The sequence below is a fragment of the Epargyreus clarus genome, unplaced genomic scaffold, assembly GCF_041222505.1.
Source record: "Epargyreus clarus isolate Ecla_fem2 unplaced genomic scaffold, WU_Ecla_fem_2.2 ptg000018l, whole genome shotgun sequence".
In the NCBI taxonomy this organism is placed as follows: domain Eukaryota; kingdom Metazoa; phylum Arthropoda; class Insecta; order Lepidoptera; family Hesperiidae; genus Epargyreus; species Epargyreus clarus.
In genome coordinates, this window is record NW_027332226.1 from 8130604 (window position 1) to 8154149 (window position 23546).

Consider the following 23546-nt stretch of genomic DNA (forward strand, 5'->3'; position numbering starts at 1 on the left):
AAAAAAACAAAGATTTCTCATTACGGACTTGAATATACTCGTAATTAAGTTTAGAAATGTATGTTGTATGTACAGTAGTTGTATTTAGAACGAAACAGTTTCGAGCTGTAAACATTTGGCAAAAACGTGCAAATGTGAATGTAAACAGTTCGCCATATCTGACGAGGTTCTCAATATTGGTCATTTTAATGGTGACTACACGTGTCGCTTTGAGTGAGACAGTCTCATCGAAGTTATATCATTGGATGCTTTTTATTATTGAATGATATTTTTTCGAAAGGAATATAGCAAATAATTATGATAATAGCATATATATGTTAACATATATATGTTAATAGGCTGCAAAGATTGTGTGTTACATAACACTGTACCATCAAAATCGTATTAGTACAAAAGATGTAGATCTTATGTGGTAAAATATTTTTTAATGTTTTTATCTACATAAAATATTATGCTATTTGCTTCTGAACCTTCTTAAACCTGAATCTTTTGTAAACAAAATTGAAAAGTCTACATTTAGCATTTTATTAGCACCAAGAATAGAGCAAATCAAATCTGTCATAAATACTCTCACGAAGCTTGCACTATAATATGGCTTTACATTTTTTATTATGAAAGTAGTGAAGGAGCTTGCAGTCCATCTGATGGCAAGCAGCTGCTGTCCATGGACTTCTGACATATAGAGCAAATTCTACCCGAAACCAATCTCATATGCGTTGCTACTTCTGAGGACTAAGACGGTTATTTCAAATCTAAGTCAGCTGGCATCCACCTTCTTACACCGACGCAAATCTGCTTCACGTTAGAAATTGATGTAACGGTGGTACCTCTTTGGTTGGTTCGACCACATTTCACTGTATTACCAATATCGTAATGTCCGTTTGGATTGTCCCGCACAGTCTGTTCCGTAGAAACAACATGGTCACAACAGCGATCACGAAGATAGCGGTACAATCAAGTGCACGGTCAAGGCGATGTAGAGGCGTGGGCTCGAACCCAAAACAGTCATTCGCGAACCAGTCGTTGCAACTACGACACGCTGGGTACCTTATAATATATTAAAATATAATAAAGAAGAATATATTTAGGACACGAAATTTTTGATAACGGTGAGTAAATATTATCTTTTTTAAAATTAAATTTAGAATTTTAAAAAGAAAATTTTAAATATAATTTACATTATTAAAATGTTTATTTTTTAATCATTAATTTATTATTTAGTTTATTGCGGAAAATAATTTTAAGTGACAAACAATACATATTTTTATTGAAACTTTAAAATAATATTTTTTTTAATTCTGGTCAATTTATATTTCATTATTAATATATCAATAAACTAAAATTAATAACAAGTAAAGTTTACGAATTAAATCAATAATTTAACAAAGACTTTAAATAATTTATGGGTCTTAAATAAATTGTACGTTCTATTCAAATGTACACCAAACGTGAAATACGTAATTTAATCTAAGTCACCGCAACTTTAACTATAAAAAATATTGACAGCTAGCTATAAATTTGTAAGTCGCTTTTAAATTTAGTACGCGGTATGCATACAAAGTTAGTTAGTGTTCCCCGAACCTGCTTGTAAGCAACACAATGGTATACTGAGAAGACTAGTAAAGAAGTTATAGTACAACTTTTGAAAACTCAGTTAACGTTTTCGCTGATGTTGTATTTTTGTGTTATAATTTTAAAAGTTATAAAAGATTCTGTTTAAAATTTTTGTAACACATTTTTATAACTTAAAATAGTTTTTACAATATAGGTATAACATTGTACTAAAAAATGTTAGAATTTTTAACATAATTATCTTCTACATATGGCCTGCGGTTACACACGCGCTTAAAATCAACACGCAAGATCGCTGTTTTATTGTAGATTTGATAAAACAGAGAAAAGACAAAGGTAAATGCTAAACTCATTACATTCAGTTCAGTAATGTATGTCTTTATACATTCATTAAAAATTTTGCATTTGTTTTTATTATACACATGCAAGATAAGCAACACAGCTGTTTTAGTGTAGACATGATAATTAAAAAAACAAAGATTTAACATGTTAAGATGTGCATGACCTCAATAAATTACTTAACATTTTCTCTTTATTTTAGTGTATTTTGAGAGATTAGCCAAAATAATAATGTTTGTTTTTACATCAAACAAACAACTATTTTAGATTTATAGTATCAGTATATGCAAAGTATTTGTTTCCAAACTTTACTAAATATACGTATAGGAAATGAATTTGCATATGTTTTCATTTAAGAATATAAAGTCATACTTCCATCTTTTATTTTTCAGGAAATGAAGCGCTTTATGCAAATAGGGTTGACCTTAGCGATATTATGTTATGCTAACGCCGAAAACTATGACGATGATGAATACGCTACAGTTGAAATAGAATCTGAAAATAGCATTAACACTAACTTTAATAATAGGATTAAAAGAAATGGACGTATCCTTTGGCCATATCCTTTGAATAACAAGAGTGAAGCTGTTAATAATGATAAGCAAGGAGCTGGAGCGACATTAATAGATAACATAAAAGATTCGCAAAGAAAGGCCCGGTTTGCGTATTGGTCGTATCCGCAAAGCCCTATCGTGGATATGATGATGCAGACGGTTGCAGTTAACTACTCACCAGTTAATTCCAACGACCCTTTTGATTTTCTACGAGACTCCTATCCGCTGCCTAAAGGTATGTAACACACATTGGTAACACACATGGGACGTAGAAATAGACCATGCAATTTAAATGATATTGAGGGGTTTCAATAAAACATTGAAAATATCTTTAAAAAGTTTAAAACTTAGCTTAGTCATAAATATGTTGCTACCCCGAGGATAATTGGAAATCGTTAAGCGGGGCAACGTCAACTGCATCGCCAGTACTATCCCACTGCTGAGCATGGGTTTCTTCGCGGGGGCTTAGGTCAACCTTCATCACATTGGCCAAGTGCGAATTTATATACTTCGTAGTCCTTTGAGAATATTTTAAAGCACTCTTTAGTGTACAGGATTCTTCTCGAGGCTTTCGTTCACCATTAAAGCTATTACTTTCCATTCTAATACGCACATAACTTTGATAAATCAAGTTTGAACCTTGGACCTCACGATCCATAGACCGAGAAAAGTTCTAGCAGCTTTTAAAATGTCATTTTAACGCTATGTTTTAATCTTATTATACTTGAATGTGTATGAATTTATTTCTTGTGTTATAAAATCCATTACGCAGGTAATCGTATGAGGGTTTGCGTATAATAAGCCTTTTATAATTATTTTTCTTATTTAAAAAGCAGAAAATTCCTTTATTAACGAACTAAAGAACAGTTTACATTTATTAACGTATAAATATAAAGAACAGCTCGTTCTAGCTTTACCTTTTCTCTTTTTGCTATTCACTCGTTTATGAGCTGCTATACTATTGTTGTAAAATTTAATTAAATATTTGCCCTTATGCTACTACTTTTTAAATAAAGAGCAATAAAATGTTATTAAAACAGTTGACATATTAACCAACTTTTAAAAAGAATCGTCTTTTAAAAAGAAAAGAATAAGAATTCGCAGTTCTTAATTCAAAGTTTTAATCCGCTTTTTTACGATGGAAGCCAGTAATTCAGGCAATAAATAATAGCTTTAATTTAACAATGAACTCCGAAGCTCATGTGGATAAAAATACTTGGCTATTTATATACCAAGATTCAGAAATACATACTTTTCTTACAATTGATAAAGGATTCCCCAAGTATATTTTAATGGCGTGTTATTTATACAATTTGATATTTTGTAATAATGTCTGCAATATACACCATTCTACTTTAATCTGGTCATAATTTTAATTAATTCACACATTAAATACCAAACAATAATACACGTTATCGAATGCATCTGTAAAACAGTTGTAAATTGTAAACACAATAAAGTTTCCCGCATTTTTCGCTACGATCATGGCCGAAATGGAGATACAGAATTTAAATAGAGAATTGTTTCGTGCTTACATTACATTGAATGTTATTTGAAAATCATTGTTTTAAATTTCGAACTTGGAAAATTTATTTTTTAAGTAGTTACAATAATTATAATTCATAAATTATGATGATAAAATAAATAATTTCTCAAGATACGTAGAGAGCCTAACTTCGTATGTCCATCAAAATTAATAATATTTTTTTTTCACGAAACAAACAATTTATATTTAATACGAAGAAACAAGTACAGCATCCACTGTTCACTTACTAATATATAATTATATATTTATTTTAATTGTTAGAATATAAGAAAATCTACCATTAAGTATCTTTTTGCAAAATATTTTCTCGTAATAATTACACTTTCATCAAACACGGTTCACGTATATCCAAATTTCTAGATTGCTTGTGCCCTAATTTACTTTTTCGTGTTCTTTCTTTATTACTTTACACAAATACAAATATTTTTAACAACTTGAGAGCCATCAAAGCTCTTTGAGGGAGGAGTGAAGTGTCATTTCGTTTTGTTGTTTTCCTACTGCAGATGCATTAGGTTCTTGCTAAAAACATTTTATTACCGACTTTAAATGCGGTCCTGTAAGTGTTTTCGAAAGAAAGTAGCAACTGCATTCAAGGTATCTGATAAATAAATTAACATTAAAACGTAAATTACCTGTTACCTGACCTGCATTGGAAATAACGTTTTAAATTGTGTTTTTGAACCAAAATTTCTTTTTTTAATAGCTATATTACATTTAATAATTTTAATAATACTTTTTATTATAAACAATTTATTGTCGTATTCGTAGGCACAAATTTATTTCTAAGTTCCGATTGATAAACTTCACACACATTTACTTATTTACGTATTTTCCTTCACTGTGCTACAAAGTTGCTAGTTATCTGATTATATCAATACATTACATTCTACGTATATTATTATGTATAAGCGATAAAATTTAAAAACAAATAGAATATTTTAAATAGTGATAAATTTATATTTATGCATATAGGACATAGGAAAAATTAGAACTTTGTAAAAAGTGACCCAAAAAGACGCTTCGTATATAATATTCATAATCCTATGTCCATGTTTAAAACAAAGTAAACTTAAATAGTGAAGTTAAATTACTCGTACTAGTTAAAAGGAACAGTTAAACTGTTCTTTGTCTGCGTGGAAAGCTAGTCTAGCGAGTATCTAATTAAAGAGCAAATAAAATGGGAGAACATTTTTCGCTAATATTGTTCGGAGTAGGCTATACTTATTTCTTTATAGCAGTATAAAATGTGTCACTAACTAATAATACAGCAGTGATAGCCTAGTGGTTAAGAAACTCGGCATCTCGATCGCGGGGTCTGAGGTTCAAGTCCCAGGCACGCTTAAATTTTTCAAAGTTATGTGCGTATTAGAAATTAATTATTACTTGCTAAACGGCGAAGGAAAATATCGCAAGGAAACCTGCATACCTGCGAGATTTATAAAAAAAATCTCAAAGGTATGTGAAGTCTAACAATACGCACATGATCAACGCGGTGGACTATGGCCTAATCCTTCTCATTGTGAGAGGAAACATTAGGAGATGGTAGTAGTATTCAGTCTATTTTACCGCGTTGTAAAGCAGACTAAACACTCGAGCATTTCTCTTCATTACCGGACAGATATTTGCACATGTAGGAATGTATACTTTAGCGAGTACAAACTAACAAGCTTTAACAGCTCAACGGGACAAGTGTAAAACCTCTCAGGTTTTTAAATATAAACAGGCGAAACTATAGAAAGCATCACAAGTGTAGGTAACCTACTAGGTATCTACTATGTTTGTACCTACTATGTACCCAATTAAGGTAAAGAGGTTTTGCTAACGAAACTGTTTGCAGTATGTCAGCATGTGTGTGACGATTTTCGTTTGGTTTTGATGATTTTAATAGAAATGACCCTAAACTATGTCAAAGAATCGGATATTAGCGTATATAAGTAAAAAAATGCATGTTGTCTCTGATACACAATTTTCTTCATTTGAGTTGCTGACAGATGAAATTTGTATGAAATATGTAAATATATATAAGATGGTTGGAATTTTCTCCAAGATAAAAATTATAATAAACAAATAAAATGTTTTGTAAACGTTGCAGTGTAGCGCATCGTAACATACAGGTGCTTTGTTAAGTAACTATCTGAGAACATTTTTTGACATACGTTTTCTCTATAGGGCTCGTACACAAAACTGCGACGCGATGCGATGCGAATTCGCAACGCGACACGAATTGCTGCGATGAGATTTCGTGCGGCAAGGCGTCTCCCAGGGTGACCATTCTTTCGACAACCGTCAACCGTGCTGAACGTATTTTGAGAACTAGGTCGTGACATGGATCGTAAAAAGAAGTGTACACTTTTGTTATTAACAAGAGTAACAAAGAAGATTTTGGGTTCATCCATTTATCATATATCATTTATTTCATATATGTCCCAAAGAATTGGGCGCTCCTCAATTAGTAATATAAAAAAATCAACGTCGTACTCTGTCATTTTTTTTACATTAAAGTATACGTCTTCCCACCCCAAAAAATACAGGTCTGTGCGTCTTCTCCATACTCTGTCTCTGAGCGAACTAAAATGGCGTCAACAAGTGTGACGAAACATCGCAAGAATGCGCGATGCGAATTAATTCGCAAGTCCTTGCGATGCGTCGAGGGAGTTCGCAGATTTCGCATCGCATTGCGTACGAGCCCTATAACCGAACATTTTATTTAATACAAGGCTAATAATTAAATATCTTTTTTCGTTAATCATAAAACAAACTTGTGAACAACCCTATCTATGGTAAAGTTCCATCGTTACAATACAAGTATATCACAATTTGTATTACAACATAATGCTACATGTGAATTGCAACTTATGTGCGCTAAGTTTGAAGCATAACGAACTTGGTCTGCGAAAGGCAAGCTAGTTTAAAACTTTGTTTATTTACTAGAATGTTTAATTAGATTTGTGTAAGTACTGTACATGGGTTAAAAGATTAATGCTGCATACGATCATTATAAAAGTCACCATTATTGTGATCGGGGTTTTAATAAAAGTTCGTATTATGTATGTGTTGTATTAAAATACAAAAAATATATAACCCCAAACTGGTTTTTCTTCTTTCTTCTTGGTTTCTGTCCTATTCTTGGCCGGAACCAAAACGGAAACTTTTTGATGATTAAAAGAAACAGAATTCCCTGTAATTTAGAGATTTAGAATTTTATTCATTAGGATAACATAGGTATAGTGAAATAATTAGGTTTATTTTAGAAATACATACCTTGAATTGACTTCTATTTTGGCCAAAACTTGGTCGAAACGAAACCCGAAATTTCCGTCAGTCGCTGAAGAAAATGCAAGAAAGACTTGTTGAATATTTTCTATTTTCTCATAGACAAGTGAAGACAACCAATTCGCTCTGTACGTGTATGAACTACGAGTATATCATTTCGTGGTCTTAGGTCAAAGCAACGACTAGAATAGGGCTACGGTATACCCTGCCTGTCGTAAGAGGCGACTAAAAGGGGGCTTCCGGGGTTGCGGGCGGCAAGAGTGGGAGCTCGAAATGTCCAGTATGCTACCCCGAGAAGGACGGCGGTATGTGTGGTCGCATACCGTCGTAATCACCAGATGTTGCGGGAGGAGCGAACGCTCCCCTAGGGCAGAGCCCGATTCGGGCATCGCGCTTGGAGGACTCCGGTTGTGTTCCGTTGGAGATCCCGGAGTTCTCCAACAAGCGCCGAGGACGGCCACCGGGGGGGTTTTAGTGCGGTAAAAATCCCACATAACCCGACGTCGTCGGGTACCTTTTGAAGGTTTCCCAATCGAAAAGGAAAAAAAAAGGTCAAAGCAACGAAATTATTAATTAATAGAAAATAACAAATGCACTACATCATTACAGGTTTCACTCAGCCCTTGGACGAATACGACTACGTCATCATCGGCGGAGGCTCCGCGGGTTCAGTGCTGGCTGCACGGCTCTCGGAAGACAAGCCGAGAGCTACAGTCCTCGTCATCGAGGCTGGTAAACCCGAGATGCTCCTTACTGACATCCCAGCACTGACACAGTACTGGCAACTGACGGATTACGCCTGGCCGTACACTATGGAACATCAACCTGGCATTTGCATGGGTGAGTGCAAAGAAATTTGTTATATATTTTTGTAATACGGACATTTTTGATATATCTGCAAATGCGTGCGGTCAAATGTTACCTGGAAACTGCCGCCCATGAACGTCTTTAATCAACCACATATATAAGATAAGAGTCCCTCTCAGTACCCTTACCAGGAGTTTTTACGTTTCGACAAATATGACTGGTTCGGTATTTGTTTACGTATTGGCCCATACGATTTTCTAGTTCGGACACAATCCGCTAGGGGCGCTGATTGGAATTTGTATGGGCAAATACGTAAATAAATACCAAAACGGTCATATTTATCGAAACGTAAAAACTCCTGGTAAGGTTACAGGTCGGCCACAGACACGTTGCCACCCTTTACGACTTGGAACGCCTTGGATAAGTACGTCGCCCTTACAACTTACGTCAAACCGAAACACTGCAGTGCTTAATAATGCCATTTTAAAGTAGAAATAGTTTGGTGTAGTCGAACTACAACGGGTTCTACCTTCAAACCGTGTACATTATCTTCATACAATGCACTTTATTAATGAGAGCTTGTAAAAATTAAACAGACTATTTAAGCTCGAGTATTTATATGTATGACAACAGGATGTATGCGTAAGTCTTAAAACGGCTTCGTATGTAACGGCACTTTCACACAAAGTTCACTTTGCACAGTAACTGCAAGGCAGTAGGGCAACCGCAATGATTACGAATACTGGCAACTTAGAAATTCTACGAGCTTTTCTCCGATAGTTTACTCAAATTACAAGCCAGCATTATACGAAAAAACATGAACGAAACGAAAATGCTCAAAGTTTTAATTTCGGCATAATGAGCGTCCCAAAAGCCTACATAAGTTTACTAACGCTCTACGTTTTTAAATTCGAAATTACGTCACGTGTTTAAGAGGTTCTATTACTTCGAACGTTACGTCGTTATCTCAGCCGAGCCACTAAGAAAGTCGAGTGAGAAAATTGAATACAGTTCGTTAGTGGAATTGTATCTACTTTTAGCGAAGCCAATATTTTGTGTACTCCGCAGACCGGGTGACTCGTTTCCGCACCGTTCAGCATTAGTTCACTAGGTCAACCGTAATATGAATAGAGATCTGATCAAATACTCCGCTAATATAAACGCGGCCATCCAATCAAACACGAAGTATTGAGCTCAACCCATTCATAAATTCGCTCGCTTTCTAAACTTTTAAGAAAACTTGCCAGAAGAGAAATGGGGATTAAAGTTATTTAAGCATAAATAATAAACATACAACAGACTTACGAGGCTCAAGTTTTCTGTAGTTCCCGAAAGAGTAATAGTTTGAAAAGTAAAATATATGCTGTGTACTCGTAGGTACTGACATTCTCGTATCTCTAAATGCATTTTTTGAAGCAAAAGTGCTATACGCAGATTATAATTTTATAGGGCTCGGCCTAAGAAAATTTTCTCCTTCTCCAAAAATATATTGGAATTCGTCTAAGGTGGAACTCTTTTTGTGGTGGTGAAAATACTTCTAAGTATATAAAAATAAAGTCATAATAATAATAATTATTAATATAATCATAAATTATTCAAGAATAACAAATAAATATTTCTTAATAATTTAATTGTAGAAATAAAATTGAAATTATTAAATTTTATTAATGGAAATAAATAGAATTCCACTGGTCGCCGTTCGATATCGCACACTCGTTTAATCTGAAACGGAAATTTTCAATTACTCGGCGCAGTAACGCACGAGCAATTGAATCGATTTTGTCTTTTACTTTTTGCTTCAATTCATTATACTTTTAGTAACAAACGAGCATGCAGCCCAGTAATAGTAAGTCGTGGCTTCCCAGGAGAATGTTATCAAGAAAATACGGTTGGAATGCTACCAGAATTCGAACACATATGCATTGTAACTTCGAAGCTGTAACGCCTGGTGTAAATAAAACTTTATCACATTTTTAAAACCAGAAAACTAGGACTCAACAGTGCTATTTAGGTGAAAATAGGTGTGAAGGTAACCCTCCGAACAACGCTTTTACTATCTTTAATGCATAGCGATGGACTAAACACCTTGAAGGACCCTTGATCTTTGGGTAGTCCACTAGCGAAAAACAACTGGAGATAAATCTAGATCACTTGGTGACCGGAGTTATTTAAATTAGCAAAAAAATGTCATTGACGGCAAATAAAATTATTTACATTTTGCAAACATAAGGAATGACATTTTTATTTATAAACATGTTTTACTAATAAATATCTTTTAAAAAACTCATTTTTTCTAGCATAAACACAAAACAGACACGACAAAAACAAAATTATTTCCGGGCCACCCGGTACCTAAGCGATACAAATCTGACTTGCATAATTCTTTATTTTGTTTTTCGCTAGTCACCTTGAATGAATTAATTTGAATGAATTTAGTCAATTAAGCATGATTAAATAAAAAGTGGGAAGATTAATTGACGCTACGGGGAAGATTCGAGCAAAGTGAAAATATGATTAATTTGGTATTTTTTAAGGGATTTCCTAGATTACATTTACATTTAATTTATCTATCACCTCTTAAGAGTTCACTGCTACACATGGATTCAACAAGAAAGGTGGTGTCGTAATCATCCAGTACTTATATTGTGCGCACTTAACTGTGCCTTTTGGTGACTGCATGTAGTACAGGTATTGTTTTGCATTGTTCGGAGATTCTTGCTTTTCACATCTCTTACATTCAATTCGCTAGTCTTCCTAAGACATAAACAAGAAGGAAGAAATGGTGTTATTCGGGGCCACATTCTAAAACATGTTTTTACTACACAACTTATATATTAAAACAAAACAAGGACATTTGAATTTACATAAATAAATTAATTCAAACTAACTTCTACTATATTATGTGACTATAATTAGGATTACATTATGTCCTACCGTATATTATCGAAGTAAATAAGCATACAGATTGACATAGAAACAGTTGTGTGCAGAAAACCATAGTACTCGTTCAAACGTAATATACGATCCATTACACCTGATCCCAATCATGCGTTACATACGTCCTTATTTCTGCTAGTGTCCATTGTGAGTTTATTAATTACAGTTGGTCTATTCTATGCAAACTGTATTGAATGAACGAATTGAACTGTTACACGTAAACTTCAGGCATTACAGTTACGACCTTATTTCTGCTAGTGTCCATTGTTAGTTTATCAATTATAGTTGGTGTATTCTATGCAAACTGTATTGAATGAACGAATTGAACTGTTACACGTAAACTTCAGGCATTACAGTTACGTCCTTATTTCTGCTAGTGTCCATTGTTAGTTTATCAATTATAGTTGGTGTATTCTATGCAAACTGTATGGAATGAACGAATTGAACTGTTACACGTAAACTTCAGGCATTACAGTTACGTCCTTATTTCTTCTAGTGTTCATTGTTAGTTCATCAATTATAGTTTGTCTATTTTATACAAACTGTATTGAATGAACGAATTGAAATGTTACACGTTAACTTAATCAGGCGTTACAGGTACTTGAAGTGTAATGCAGAAGAAATGTGATGCAGTATTAATTTTTATCAAAATCGTCCTTTTAGCATTTTTTGCTAATCCTTGTAGATTCGGATTTGAAAAATTCGCCCTGTTAAAATACATTAATTATGATGTATTTGTTTTTAACCCTGTTTTTTCTTAATTAAATAAAAAAATATATTATAACATATTTTGCTCACATTCTTTCTCTGGCAAAATACATTGGCCCCTTTATCCCTGCTAGGTTAATACAACTACATCAAAGATATTTGGAAATTATGTCATATTTTTTTTTATAATATAGGAGTAGCAGACGAGCATGCAGTCCACCTGATGGTAAGTGGCTACTGCCGCCCATAGACATCTGTAATCAACCCCACATAGAATTAGATATTCCTACCTGAGGTCGGCCACAGATGCGCCGCTACCCCTGAGTTAGTCCTCAGGGGTAGCGGCGCTGGAACGCTTCGGAAAAGTCTGTCTCCCTTACCACACCCTTCAAAACGGAACACAGCAGCTGACACTGCTGTTATAAGGCAGAAATAGATGTGGCGGTGGTGCCGCCGGAGTTGAACCACTTAGGGTTCTACCACCTTCTATATTATTGTAACTTAGTTGCTGCCTATTAATGTCAGATATTTTTGCTGCGTTCGTGCAGGCAGATATTACTGAACTCGTTCTTGAGTCAGATATTTTTGCTTATGTGCCCATAGTCATATATTTATTTAGCTTATCAATTCCGTTTCATCGATTATTTCAATTGTACTGAATGAATGAATTGAACTGTTACAGGCAGTTATAATCAGGCGTTTCAGTTACGTCCTGATATTCAGTCAGTTTTCGTAGAAACGTCATTTGTACATAAATGATTCAGTTATAACATTTTCATTTACGTTTTTCAGGCAGCGATGAGCAACGTTGTTATATGCCCCGGGGTAAAGCTCTTGGAGGAACCAGTGTCACAAACTTCATGATCTACTCCAGAGGCAGACCTGAAGATTGGAATAAAATCGCTGGACAAGGAAACTATGGATGGTGGGTGGATACTTACATAAAAGCTTTTTAAATTTAATGTAAATAGTGTACAGCAGATTGGACATACATGTTTAAGGTGTTCGATTCCTAGTCAAAAAATATCTAAATGACTCAAAGTACCTAATTGGGTATCACGTGGCTATCCGCGAGGTTTACCAGCTATCATACTATTTAACCGTCTGACATACAAAATGTTCCGGGTTCGATTCCAGGCCAAGTAACATCTAATGACGAATTTAAATTCCGATGAGTCTGGGTGTTTGTGTATAATCAGTGTTTGTGTGACAATGATACCCACGACATAGGGAATCTCAGTGTAGAAACTATCTATGAGATACGAATATAGAGAACATTCAAACATTTATAACAAAAAAGCTTACATTTCGACGAAATTGTCAATTCATAAACTTTTTTGAATGCAATTACAGTATTTTCGTATTTACTGTATTGTGACATATGTGACACGTTGGCCAGTCGACCGAAATATACATTGCAAAAAAAATACACACACTTTCGGACGAGCGGAATATGTCGAACCATTACAGAGGAATTTAAATAATTCTCGGGTCACCGAGGTTTTTGGGTTGTCAAAACTATGTTTGGAGTCTGCTTTTTACAAAATGTTACTAAGTTTGTCTGTTGTTCGTTCGCTTTTTGTTACGTCTGAGAGATAATTATAAAAAACTAGCTGACCCGGCAAACGTTGTGTTGCCGTATAAATAAAAAAATGTTAAGGGTGAACAACCCTTATCACTTAGGGGTATGAAAAATAGATAGTAGCCGATTCTCAGACCTACTGAATATGTATATAAAATTTGGTGAAAGCAGGTAAAGCCGTTTCGGAGGGGTTTTTTATATATAAGATATATAGAAGTTTCATAATAAAATATACACTTTCAAAGTTAACATGGTCGTTGACCAATTGCGTGAAAATTTGAAACTGATATCGATAATATTTTGTTTCAAGGTTATTACGACAAAAATATAATAAGAACATAAGAATAATGGCACTAAGAAAGGATTTATTGATATGCATACTAAAACGATGAAAAAGTATAGATAGATGTATACAGGGTGAATTTTTCAAACGGGCCTTCAGGGCCAAATCCGAAACTATAAGGATTAGCGAAAAATGCTGAAAGGAGTTACGAGACCGATTTTGATAAAAACTAAAACTGCATCATTACTTTTTTTAAATATGTTTTTCCCTAGCCGGGAATCGAACGAGTTCATTTTGAAAAAAAAATACACCTCTGTATTATTCCACTATTTGATAGTGTTACTTATAAGGATCATAATCTGGGAAGTAATGATAAATGACAAACTAAAGGAAAACCCTCAATTTTAAGAAAATACATATTATTTCATATTCATTTGGCAGATAAGTTCCCGCCACTTATCAATTTAAACATTTCGCATATTAACAATTTTTTATGGCTCAATGTTTCAAATCGTTCGAAAGCGGACGTTTTGTTCTCTAATAATTTATATTTTTATGTCCGACTTAGTTAAGGTTATTTTTAGGACCATTATAATAGATTTAACTTGTTATGGGCGGAGTTTCGTTTAATACAGATGTAAAGTTGACAATTTGCGAGAATGACTTTTTCGAGTCAAATTCGAGTGATTACTTAACAAAGAGATATTGAAAATCATATTTAACGTTGAAACGAAGTTGTAAGCAACAAACAACAAGAATTTACTAATTAACCTGTATTTTATTAAAAAATAAATCCTAAAAACGGCGGTAACTTATTTGCCAAACTATTACTTTCTCATAATAAGCCATATGTCATGGTCATAACATCGAATAATTAATTGATTAACCAACAAATTCTTCAATGGTATGACTTATGTACGTTTCTAAAGAATTATAGATAAATCATTTGTTATGTATAATCCTTAAGGATTAGTATACCAATGTATGAAAAAATATGTATTTTCTTCAACATTTTTCTTTTCCTTTAATTTGTCACATAACATTCCTTCCCAGAATTTGATCCTTATAAGCAACACTATCAGATAGTGGAATAATATAGTGTGTATTTTTTTTTCAAAATGAACTCGTTCGATTCCCGGCTAAGGATAAAGATATTTTCAAAAACTAATGATACAGTTTTAATTTTTATCAAAATCGGCCTCGTAACTCCTTTCAGCATTTTTCCCTAATCCTTACAGTTTCGGATTTGGCCCTGAAGGCCTGTTTTAAAAATTCACCCTGTATAGTATCGATCTACCATTTTGTAGTAAATATTTATTTCTTTCTTTCTTTCTTATTAAGTATATCAAATCGTACGAAGTCATGGGTAACAGCTAGTTATAAACAAACTCTTCGTACAACAGGTTCAATTGTTTCTCGTTAAAAGCCTTAAAATTAATTATCAACCGTTACGATTCGCATTGTAATCTAAGTAGCGATGTAGGAAACGAAAGGAACTTAGCGGTGGGAACATTTGTTATATTAAATGGGTGAAATTGATGCTTTTATTAATTGATAGTAGCTGGAGCGGGGGCGTCGCTTTTACCGTGTTTCCTGCTACGTGAACGATGACGCTGTCATTTTTAATTGCTAACAAACATTTTTACTTAAATTAGTAAAAATAAATAGCGGAAATCATGGGATTTTCTTATGTTATCTGGTATTGTTAGCTAATTTCCTGCATCTATGCTGTATAATCATGATTTATACGGATGTTGCATTTTAATAGATTTCATTCGTAACTTCATAACCAGACATTAATAATTGAATTCACGCAAATAATCACGTATTTTCGCTCTTAACACAGTAAAAATAATATCAAATAATTTACTCTTATTTCATTCTTTCCAGGTCCTTTGATGACGTCCTTCCCTATTTTAAGAAATCGGAGAGGGCTGAATTGAAAAAATATAAGAATGCCCCGTACCGCGGTCGAGACGGGGAACTGACCGTTGAAAACGTCCCCTTCAGGTAAGTTTCCACAAATTTTAATGACTAAGGATTCGAATATTTATATAAAAAGAAGACTTTAAAATACAATATTCCATAGCTATCTGTAATTTTGACACCGTTGTTCACAGGACTGGCCTAGTCGAAGCGTTTATGGAAGCAGGAAGACTTTTCGGGAATCCCACCGTTGACTATAACTCGCCTGACCAACTTGGTTTTGGTTATGTGCAAACAACCACTAATAAGGGCCACCGGTTGAGTGCTGCTAAAGCATTTTTGCATAATCACAAGAGACGAAAGAATCTCCACATCCTAACAGAAGCTAGAGCTACGAAAATCATTATCGAACCCCAGACGAAGAGAGCTTATGCCGTGGAATATATTAAAAATAACATTAAACATACCGTTCGCTGCAGAAGGGAAATCATTCTATCAGCAGGACCTATTGCTTCACCACAACTCCTCATGTTGTCCGGAGTAGGACCTCAGGAACATTTGCAAACTCTTGGCATTCCTGTTATTAAAGACTTAAGAGTTGGCAGAACCCTTTACGATCATGTTTGTTTCGCAGGAATCATATTTAGATTAAACAGTACTAACGCCAGTCTTATGGAACCAAAAGTAGCCACTCTACCAAACTTGATGCAATGGTTGCAATTCGGAGATGGTCTGTTAACAACCCCTGGTACTGTAGAAGCTATTGGTTACATTAAAACACCACTCTCGGATAATCCAGAAAATGTCCCAGATATAGAATTAATTGATATGGGCGGTTCTTTGACATCGGATTATGGTGGTGCTTTCAGAAAAAGTTGGAAAATTTCCGATAGAACTTATCAAACAGCGTTCAGCTCTCTCAATGGCTTCGATACATGGCAAACAGTTCCTATGTTATTACACCCAAAATCCAAAGGTTACTTAGAGCTGCGAGATACCAATCCATTTTCACACCCAAAAATATATGGTAACTATTTTTCAGACGCGAGAGACATACAAACGTTAAAAGAGGCTACGAAATATATAATAAATCTAGGAGAATCAGCACCATTCAAAAAGTACAATGCTAAACTACATTTAGCTCCTTACCCTTCATGCGCAACACATCCTCCCGGTTCAGATTCGTATTGGGAATGTGCCATAAGGACGATGGTAGTGTCTCTCCATCATCAGATAGCGACTTGCAAAATGGGCCCGAATACTGATCCCGATGCTGTTGTAGATCCTGAACTTAGAGTGCATGGAGTAGACGGTCTTAGAGTAGTTGACACTAGTATTATTCCTTCTACTCTTAGTGGGCACACATACGCCCCCGCGGTTATGATTGGTGAAAAGGGTGCTGATATGATAAAGAAGACTTGGTCTAATGTGATATAGTATTTATGTTAGTTGTAGTTAAATAAAATCCAAAAGTCAATTTAGTATTTTCTTTATTAGATAATAAGAGTATTGAAAGATATGGTGAGAGTTCGGTTGACACATTTTTCACTGGACCGGCAGTCATGGAACAGAAAAAACAAGCCCGCAGTAGTGGACTCAATAGTACACTACTAGACGGAGGCAATCCTGAGTTCTTAATTCTAAGAGAAGATACATGTAAAGACAAAGTAATATATTTTCATGCGCATTATTATAATACGAGTACATATAACCTGCTTAATAACGGCAGTCTTGAGTGAATATGGTTTGAAGGGTGTGGTATACTTATCTGAGGCATTCCAGCTAGTTAGTTACTTCTTTTAGTCCTCAGGGGTAGCAACGAAACTGCGGCCGACTTCAGGTGGCAGGTTTACTTTTATCTTATCTAGGTTGATGACAGTTATCCATAGTTCCACTTACCATCAGGTCATTTGCAAATAGTATAAGGTAGTGGTGCATATTTACCTGTCAGAAGTTAATGCCCCACATCCACTTCATTAACTTAAAAAGATTAATTCCATAAACACACTTACAGCCAACGATTGATCGATGGATCCGTATGAAATACCCGATTGTATTTGTTCGAAGGCAAATTCTAATGACTGAGGATGGGGACGGCAAACAAATCGTTAGGTGAAATCCGATTTCATTTATGCGTGTCAGTAAGCCGTTGGCGTAAGCAATATAACTAAATAAGTGATCAATTGTGAAAACTAATACTCTTAAGCTAATTTTATATGTAAGTAGTTGATTACAGATGTCCATGGGCGGTAGTAGTCCCTTACCATCAAGCGGACTGTATGCTTAAAATATAGGTTAATGGCACATATTCACCTGTCAGAAGTTAATGCCCCACATCCACTTCATTAACTTAACAAGTTTAATTCCATAAACACACTTACAGCCAACGATTGATCGACGGATCCGTATGAAATGCCCGATTGTATTTGTTCGAAGGCAAATTCTAATGACTGAGGATGGGGACGGCAAACAAATCGTTAGGTGAAATCCGATTTCATTTATGCGTGTCAGTAAGCCGTTGGCGTAAGTATAAAGCCGACCGTAAAATTTTAAGGATCAACATCCAATGACAAAGGGATTTTTGACAATGATTAAGCCTTTTGTTTGCACGGAAATTGCGTGTCACTGATTGCTTGTAGAGTTTTGCATAGGGATCATACATATGCAAATAATGCAATCGTATAGTATGCAAATAAGCATTAAAATAATTTCGGTATCATATGTATGACGAAATATTTTAATTAAATCTAATTGGTAGTTTACTAAATAACGGACTATAAAACATGAACAGTCATACCTTAAGTATATGATCGTTTGTGGAATCAAATATCCTTAAGCTATTTTAGTTACCAAAACATTAAGTTAATTATATTATTGTGATAAATAATTATCGTTAATACTGATTGAGCCTAGACACCTATAAGTTTACATTTTGTTAATTTCCCGAAAGAAAATTGTCCTACTATTCCGTAGCCATATCACGTACTATTCATCTGACACTTAATACGATCCATTGATGAAGATGTGCCTCTCCTCACCTTCATTGATAGAAGAAGATATTGGTTAGTAATCTCATCATGGTTTTAAAATCGCTCCCACGAGAGACTTCCGACAAGATAAACTGGTTGATATCTAATCTTAGATTGAGAGCAAGGATCGAGCGACTCAGCTTACCTGAAGGCGCGTAAGAAATCCCAGTAGCCCATGCAGAGCCCCCTATAGCGCTTGATTTTGCTTAACTTTTTAAATTGGTTTCGATACGATCAACGCTGCGAGTCTACGTGTTTCAACTATCCACACACTGAGAATTAAAATAATAAATATAGTTTAAAAAACTAAAAAAACACGCTTTTATGATAAAATCAACTAAAAAGCTTTCGGTGTTCTATTTCATTCTTTCAAACATGCAAGGTAAGATAAGGATGTAAGTTGATCTCTTTCTACTGAAAAACGGAGTTACTCACTGACAAACATACAAGTGAAGATAATATAAAGCGTGTAAAAAATGCCGCGTGTAATGAATGAATTCACAGGGTGAATTTTTCAAATGGGCCATCAGGCCAAATCCGAAACTTTAAGGATTAGAGAAAGTTGATGGAAGGAGTTACGGGACCGATTTAGATAAAAACTATATCTGCATCATTAGTTTTTTAGAATTTCTAGAAAACAAAACGTCCGCTTTCGAATGATACTAGAGACGATAAATATAGTAAAAGAAAACCATTTTATAAATACATATGTAAGCATTATGGTGAGAATGAAATACAAAATAACATTATGACACGGCTGTAAGTCGAACACTGAAGTCTATTTATAGTCGGATGAGGAGATGACTTGTCGTCTTCATTATACAAAATAACGTAACATTTTGAAGATATAATGACGTTAACGTTAACGTAAAAGAATTACACCTACTCCGCACTCTTTAATTAGATATAACTACTACAAATTCTCGAAATGACGTTTACAATAAAACTTTGAACGACAAAGCTCTAAAACGTCATGACGAAATTACAAAAATCCGATAACAATCAGTGGTAAAAGTTAGTTAACTTCTAACAAGAATAATCAGTTTATCGAGTTCCGAGGTTTCCAACAAAAACATCAGGTCGAGACAATTTTACAATGATCTGCTGTATAAATTTACTGGTACAGAATTTATAGCAGTGTTTTTTTCTAAATATTATTCCAAAAAAGTATAACATGGGAAACGATATTAAATCAAGAAACTAATGAGACAAGGAGTTACAAAATAGATAATATTATACATGGTGCTTAGTAAAATAAGAAACATATTTCGGGAAGGTTTTCAGTATTTAATTCTCGTGCTAAACATAAATTAAAAATATGGTATTTTTTACACGCTTTTTATTAGCTTCACCTGTATGTTTGTATGTTTGTAACCGACTTCTTTGGGCGCGATTTTGACCCACTTTAAACGGCCAGATTTCGTTCAAACTTTGTAGATTTATTTCACAATTATACTATTTACTGTTCCTTAATTGATTCCTAGATTCATTTAGATTTTCTACTTTTTAGTTAATCATAAAAGCGTGTTTTTTAGTTTTTTGAACTATAATTATTTTACAATAAAAAATAGTTTTATCTTATTTACACTATTCTTAATTCAAATTTAAAATTTTTTTTTTATTTTTTAGTTGGATTTTCTATAAAAAGTGTATTTTTTTAGTTTTTTTAAACTATTATTTATTTACTATAAAATTACCCATTAAAATACATTATATTATACAGTGAGTTAGCGCTACCTACGGTGTTCATACGTGGGAGACATATTACGACATTCACATTGCATTTTATCTGTAATTTATTTATTATTCTATGATTTTTATTTCTATCCTATGTGAGCATTAAAAACCATGTGCTTGAAAAATGTATCTCCTTTAACCTAAACACTGTATAAGAGAACACTACACACCCAGTCTACAAAATAAAATCCACAAACCCTATAGCTAACCAACCATCAAATTTACGAATTAAAATAACTAATAAAATCACAAGTAGAAAAGCTGTGAATTTCAGTCGAGATAAAGTAGTAAAGTGTTAAGTTGGAATAGGCGGGAAGCGCAGTCGCCCACGCTACGCCGAGCGCGCGCACGTTAGCGCCGCGATCTCAACAAGTGAAATTATACCCATTCATACCAGTAGCGTAAAGTTTTCGAATAGTGACGGATAATGAAGTGACGCAATAGTGAAATAGTGCAGTTTTGAAATTGTAAAAAAATCCTCAAATGCGATAATTTAATTAATTTATTTGTCTTTAATTTCAACTCATAAACTCGTAAACGAAATGACATTTATCTAAACGCGTTCTTTTAATAAATATTTTTATTGTGTTAGTCAATGGCAAGTTAAGGTTATTTTTCAGAATGCCGTTTTAGTGATTTAGTGGCGTAATTAAATTGTATAAGTATGGCTTTAAAACACAATATTTTTTTTACATCTGAAAGTCAAAATTTTAAATACTCGGATAGAATTTGACTTGGCATGACTTTATTTTCAAAAAAGTTTAACATATCCATTTACTAACATTTAGGAGGTAGATGTAATTAATTATTATTAGGTCATTATGGATGTAAATAAATCGATTATCATACGATTTTGAATTATATTTCCATACTTAAGTAAAAGGAGCTGAAAGAAAGGTAGCATCAGTAAGTTCCACTAAAGTGAAGGAAAAGAGAGAAGAAAAGAGGGAATTTTCTATAACATTAACAAAGGTATGAAAAATTTATACTCGCTTAAATCCTCAAAAGAGAATCACGCCCAGCAGTGGGATATTACAGAACTGTTACTGACTCACGAGGATAATAACATTTTACTCCTATCACAAATCATAATTCCTATAAAAATAAAACAATGTTATAAAATAATATTAAATCATATTAAGGCCTGTTCGTTAGCGCCCTGAGTTTGGTTGACCGCATCCTTTTGTGAAGTTTGTTTTATTATTTTGCCCGGTGGCAACCTAAATGAAATTCAAAAGTTTTCGTCCACCTCGTTAGCATTTTTGATTTGGATTGCTAACGCGGTATGTTTTATATCCGTTTCTCAGGTAATGTTCCTTATCAATCTATTATTCTCTGCTCTGTGTTTTAGCTCATAGTCTACCATCATGGATAAGAGTTGATGTGGTAGACTTTATATACCTTCGAGAACATTATAAAAATATGTTTTCCTTCATAGTTACATTGCGATATTTAATATCGCATACACACATAAAGTAAAGTCGTGAATCTTGGACCTTATTTGTACCTTGCCTTGCTAGGACTAAGCGGTAACTCTTCATGTCCCTGTGCCTTACCACACCCCTCAAAACAGAATGTAGCCTCAAAACACATTGCACATAAAGCATACTTGTAGCGGTGTTAAAAACCACAAACACAAATGTGGAGGAAGCCCTCATTTGAACCACAGATACTTTACAACGTTTAAATACCCACTTAACTAAAATGTATTCAAGTAGTAATTATATGTATAAAGCTTTAACAACGTTTATTCGACTATTTATCCGAATTTTAATAGCTTCTGTCATTAATTCTAGAAATAGATGAAATTACTTCTAAAGAATAAAATACCCAGTACCAGTAATTAAAGTTACTGTGACATGTATCACGGTAAGCTATTTCTGGCGCAAACGACCTTCTTATTATCAAAATCCGTTTCTAATAATAACAAAATTAGCTTAAAAACGATAAATCGTTTCAAAAGTTTTCTTCATTAAAGTTTCAATAACTGTTTCATCGTTTCTGTAAAATTATAATCTATTTCGTTGGACCATTTGTGAAAGAGCGTTGCGTGACTAGCAACAAGGCGTTGCCAAAAACATGTAATGTGGCAACACACGCACAGCGGTTAATGGCAACCCGTACTATCCACGGTAATGTCAGCGATCGAACGACATCACATAAAGACAACCATTCAAGAACACAATCGCATTCGATCTCAACGATAGGCAATCAAACTCCGCCGAAGTTCTGATTTTGAATCTGAGTGCTGTTAATCTGAGTATGTTGTCGTTTCCGGTAATGAATAGCAGTCATTAAACAGTGTCGGAGATCAAATGGACGTTTTGAATTTGACATTAGGTCCAATTTTTATCTACAGACTTTGAACTTGTCAGACACGCGCCTACGCAGACAAAATCAGATTTTTCTATAAGATACTAGCTGACCCGGCAAACGTTGTGTTGCCATATAAATAAAAAATGTTAAGGGTGAACAACACTTATCACTTAGGGGTATGAAAAATACATAGTAGCCGATTCTCTAACCTACTGAATATGCATATAAAATTTGGTGGAAATCGGTAAAGCCGTTTCGTAGGAGTACGGTAACTAACATTGTGACACGAGAATTTTATATATAAGATTGTGTCAGGCGTAGCTGTGCGGCTATGTTCCAATAGATTTAAATACGTCAATACAAATTGTATAGGAGAATACTTTCTCTATGTCTCTAAATGTAACTGAACCTTAACCCGTACCTTCTAGCATGAATCCACATTGGAGTAGTGTGCCCAAATTTTGTGGTAAGGGAGACAGAGTTTTCCGAGGCGTTCCAGCTTAGTCCTCAGGTGGGAATATCTAATCCTATCTGGGGTTGATTACAGATGTCCATGGGCGGCAGTAGCGACTTACCATCAGGTAGACTGTATGCTCGTCTGCTACTCCTATATTATAAAAAAAGGAAATAAAAGGGTTGTAACTATTGTGGTCCCTGGAGAAATAGCAATAAATTGTGCTAGTTACTAAGGCGACATGGATACGCAATCTGCCATAGGAAAAGTATAGTAAGTCAAATAGTCTAATTTAAAGGCGCTCCCGCAGGAAAATATTCGCCTGTAATACAAAATAAATAATACTGCTTTACTAATTGATTAACATTAGCTTTTTTTATATTTGTACCTGACGATAAATCAGACGTGCTACCTGATGGAAAGTAGTTAACGTCGCCTATGGACATTTGCAACACCAGAGGATTCGCCAATGCATCGCCGGCT

At 34.3% G+C, this 23546-nt stretch overlaps 2 protein-coding genes across 2 annotated transcripts in view; both read left to right on the plus strand.

Annotated features, from left to right (window-relative positions):
* Positions 1-952: 952 nt before the first annotated feature.
* LOC140749811 (glucose dehydrogenase [FAD, quinone]) lies at positions 953-17004 on the plus strand. Its single transcript, XM_073083004.1, has 6 exons — positions 953-1109; positions 2304-2700; positions 7894-8124; positions 12529-12661; positions 15492-15611; positions 15722-17004. Exons 2-6 carry the CDS (start codon positions 2307-2309, stop codon positions 16962-16964), a joined length of 2121 nt encoding a protein of 706 aa, XP_072939105.1. The 5' UTR covers positions 953-1109; positions 2304-2306; the 3' UTR covers positions 16965-17004.
* A 3501-nt stretch (positions 17005-20505) lies between these two features.
* LOC140749812 (uncharacterized) overlaps positions 20506-23546 on the plus strand; it is a 158461-nt gene continuing 155420 nt past the window's right edge. The window contains exon 1 of the mRNA XM_073083005.1: positions 20506-20760. The gene's annotated coding sequence lies outside the window, so the exon portion shown is untranslated. The remainder of the gene's footprint in view (positions 20761-23546) is intronic.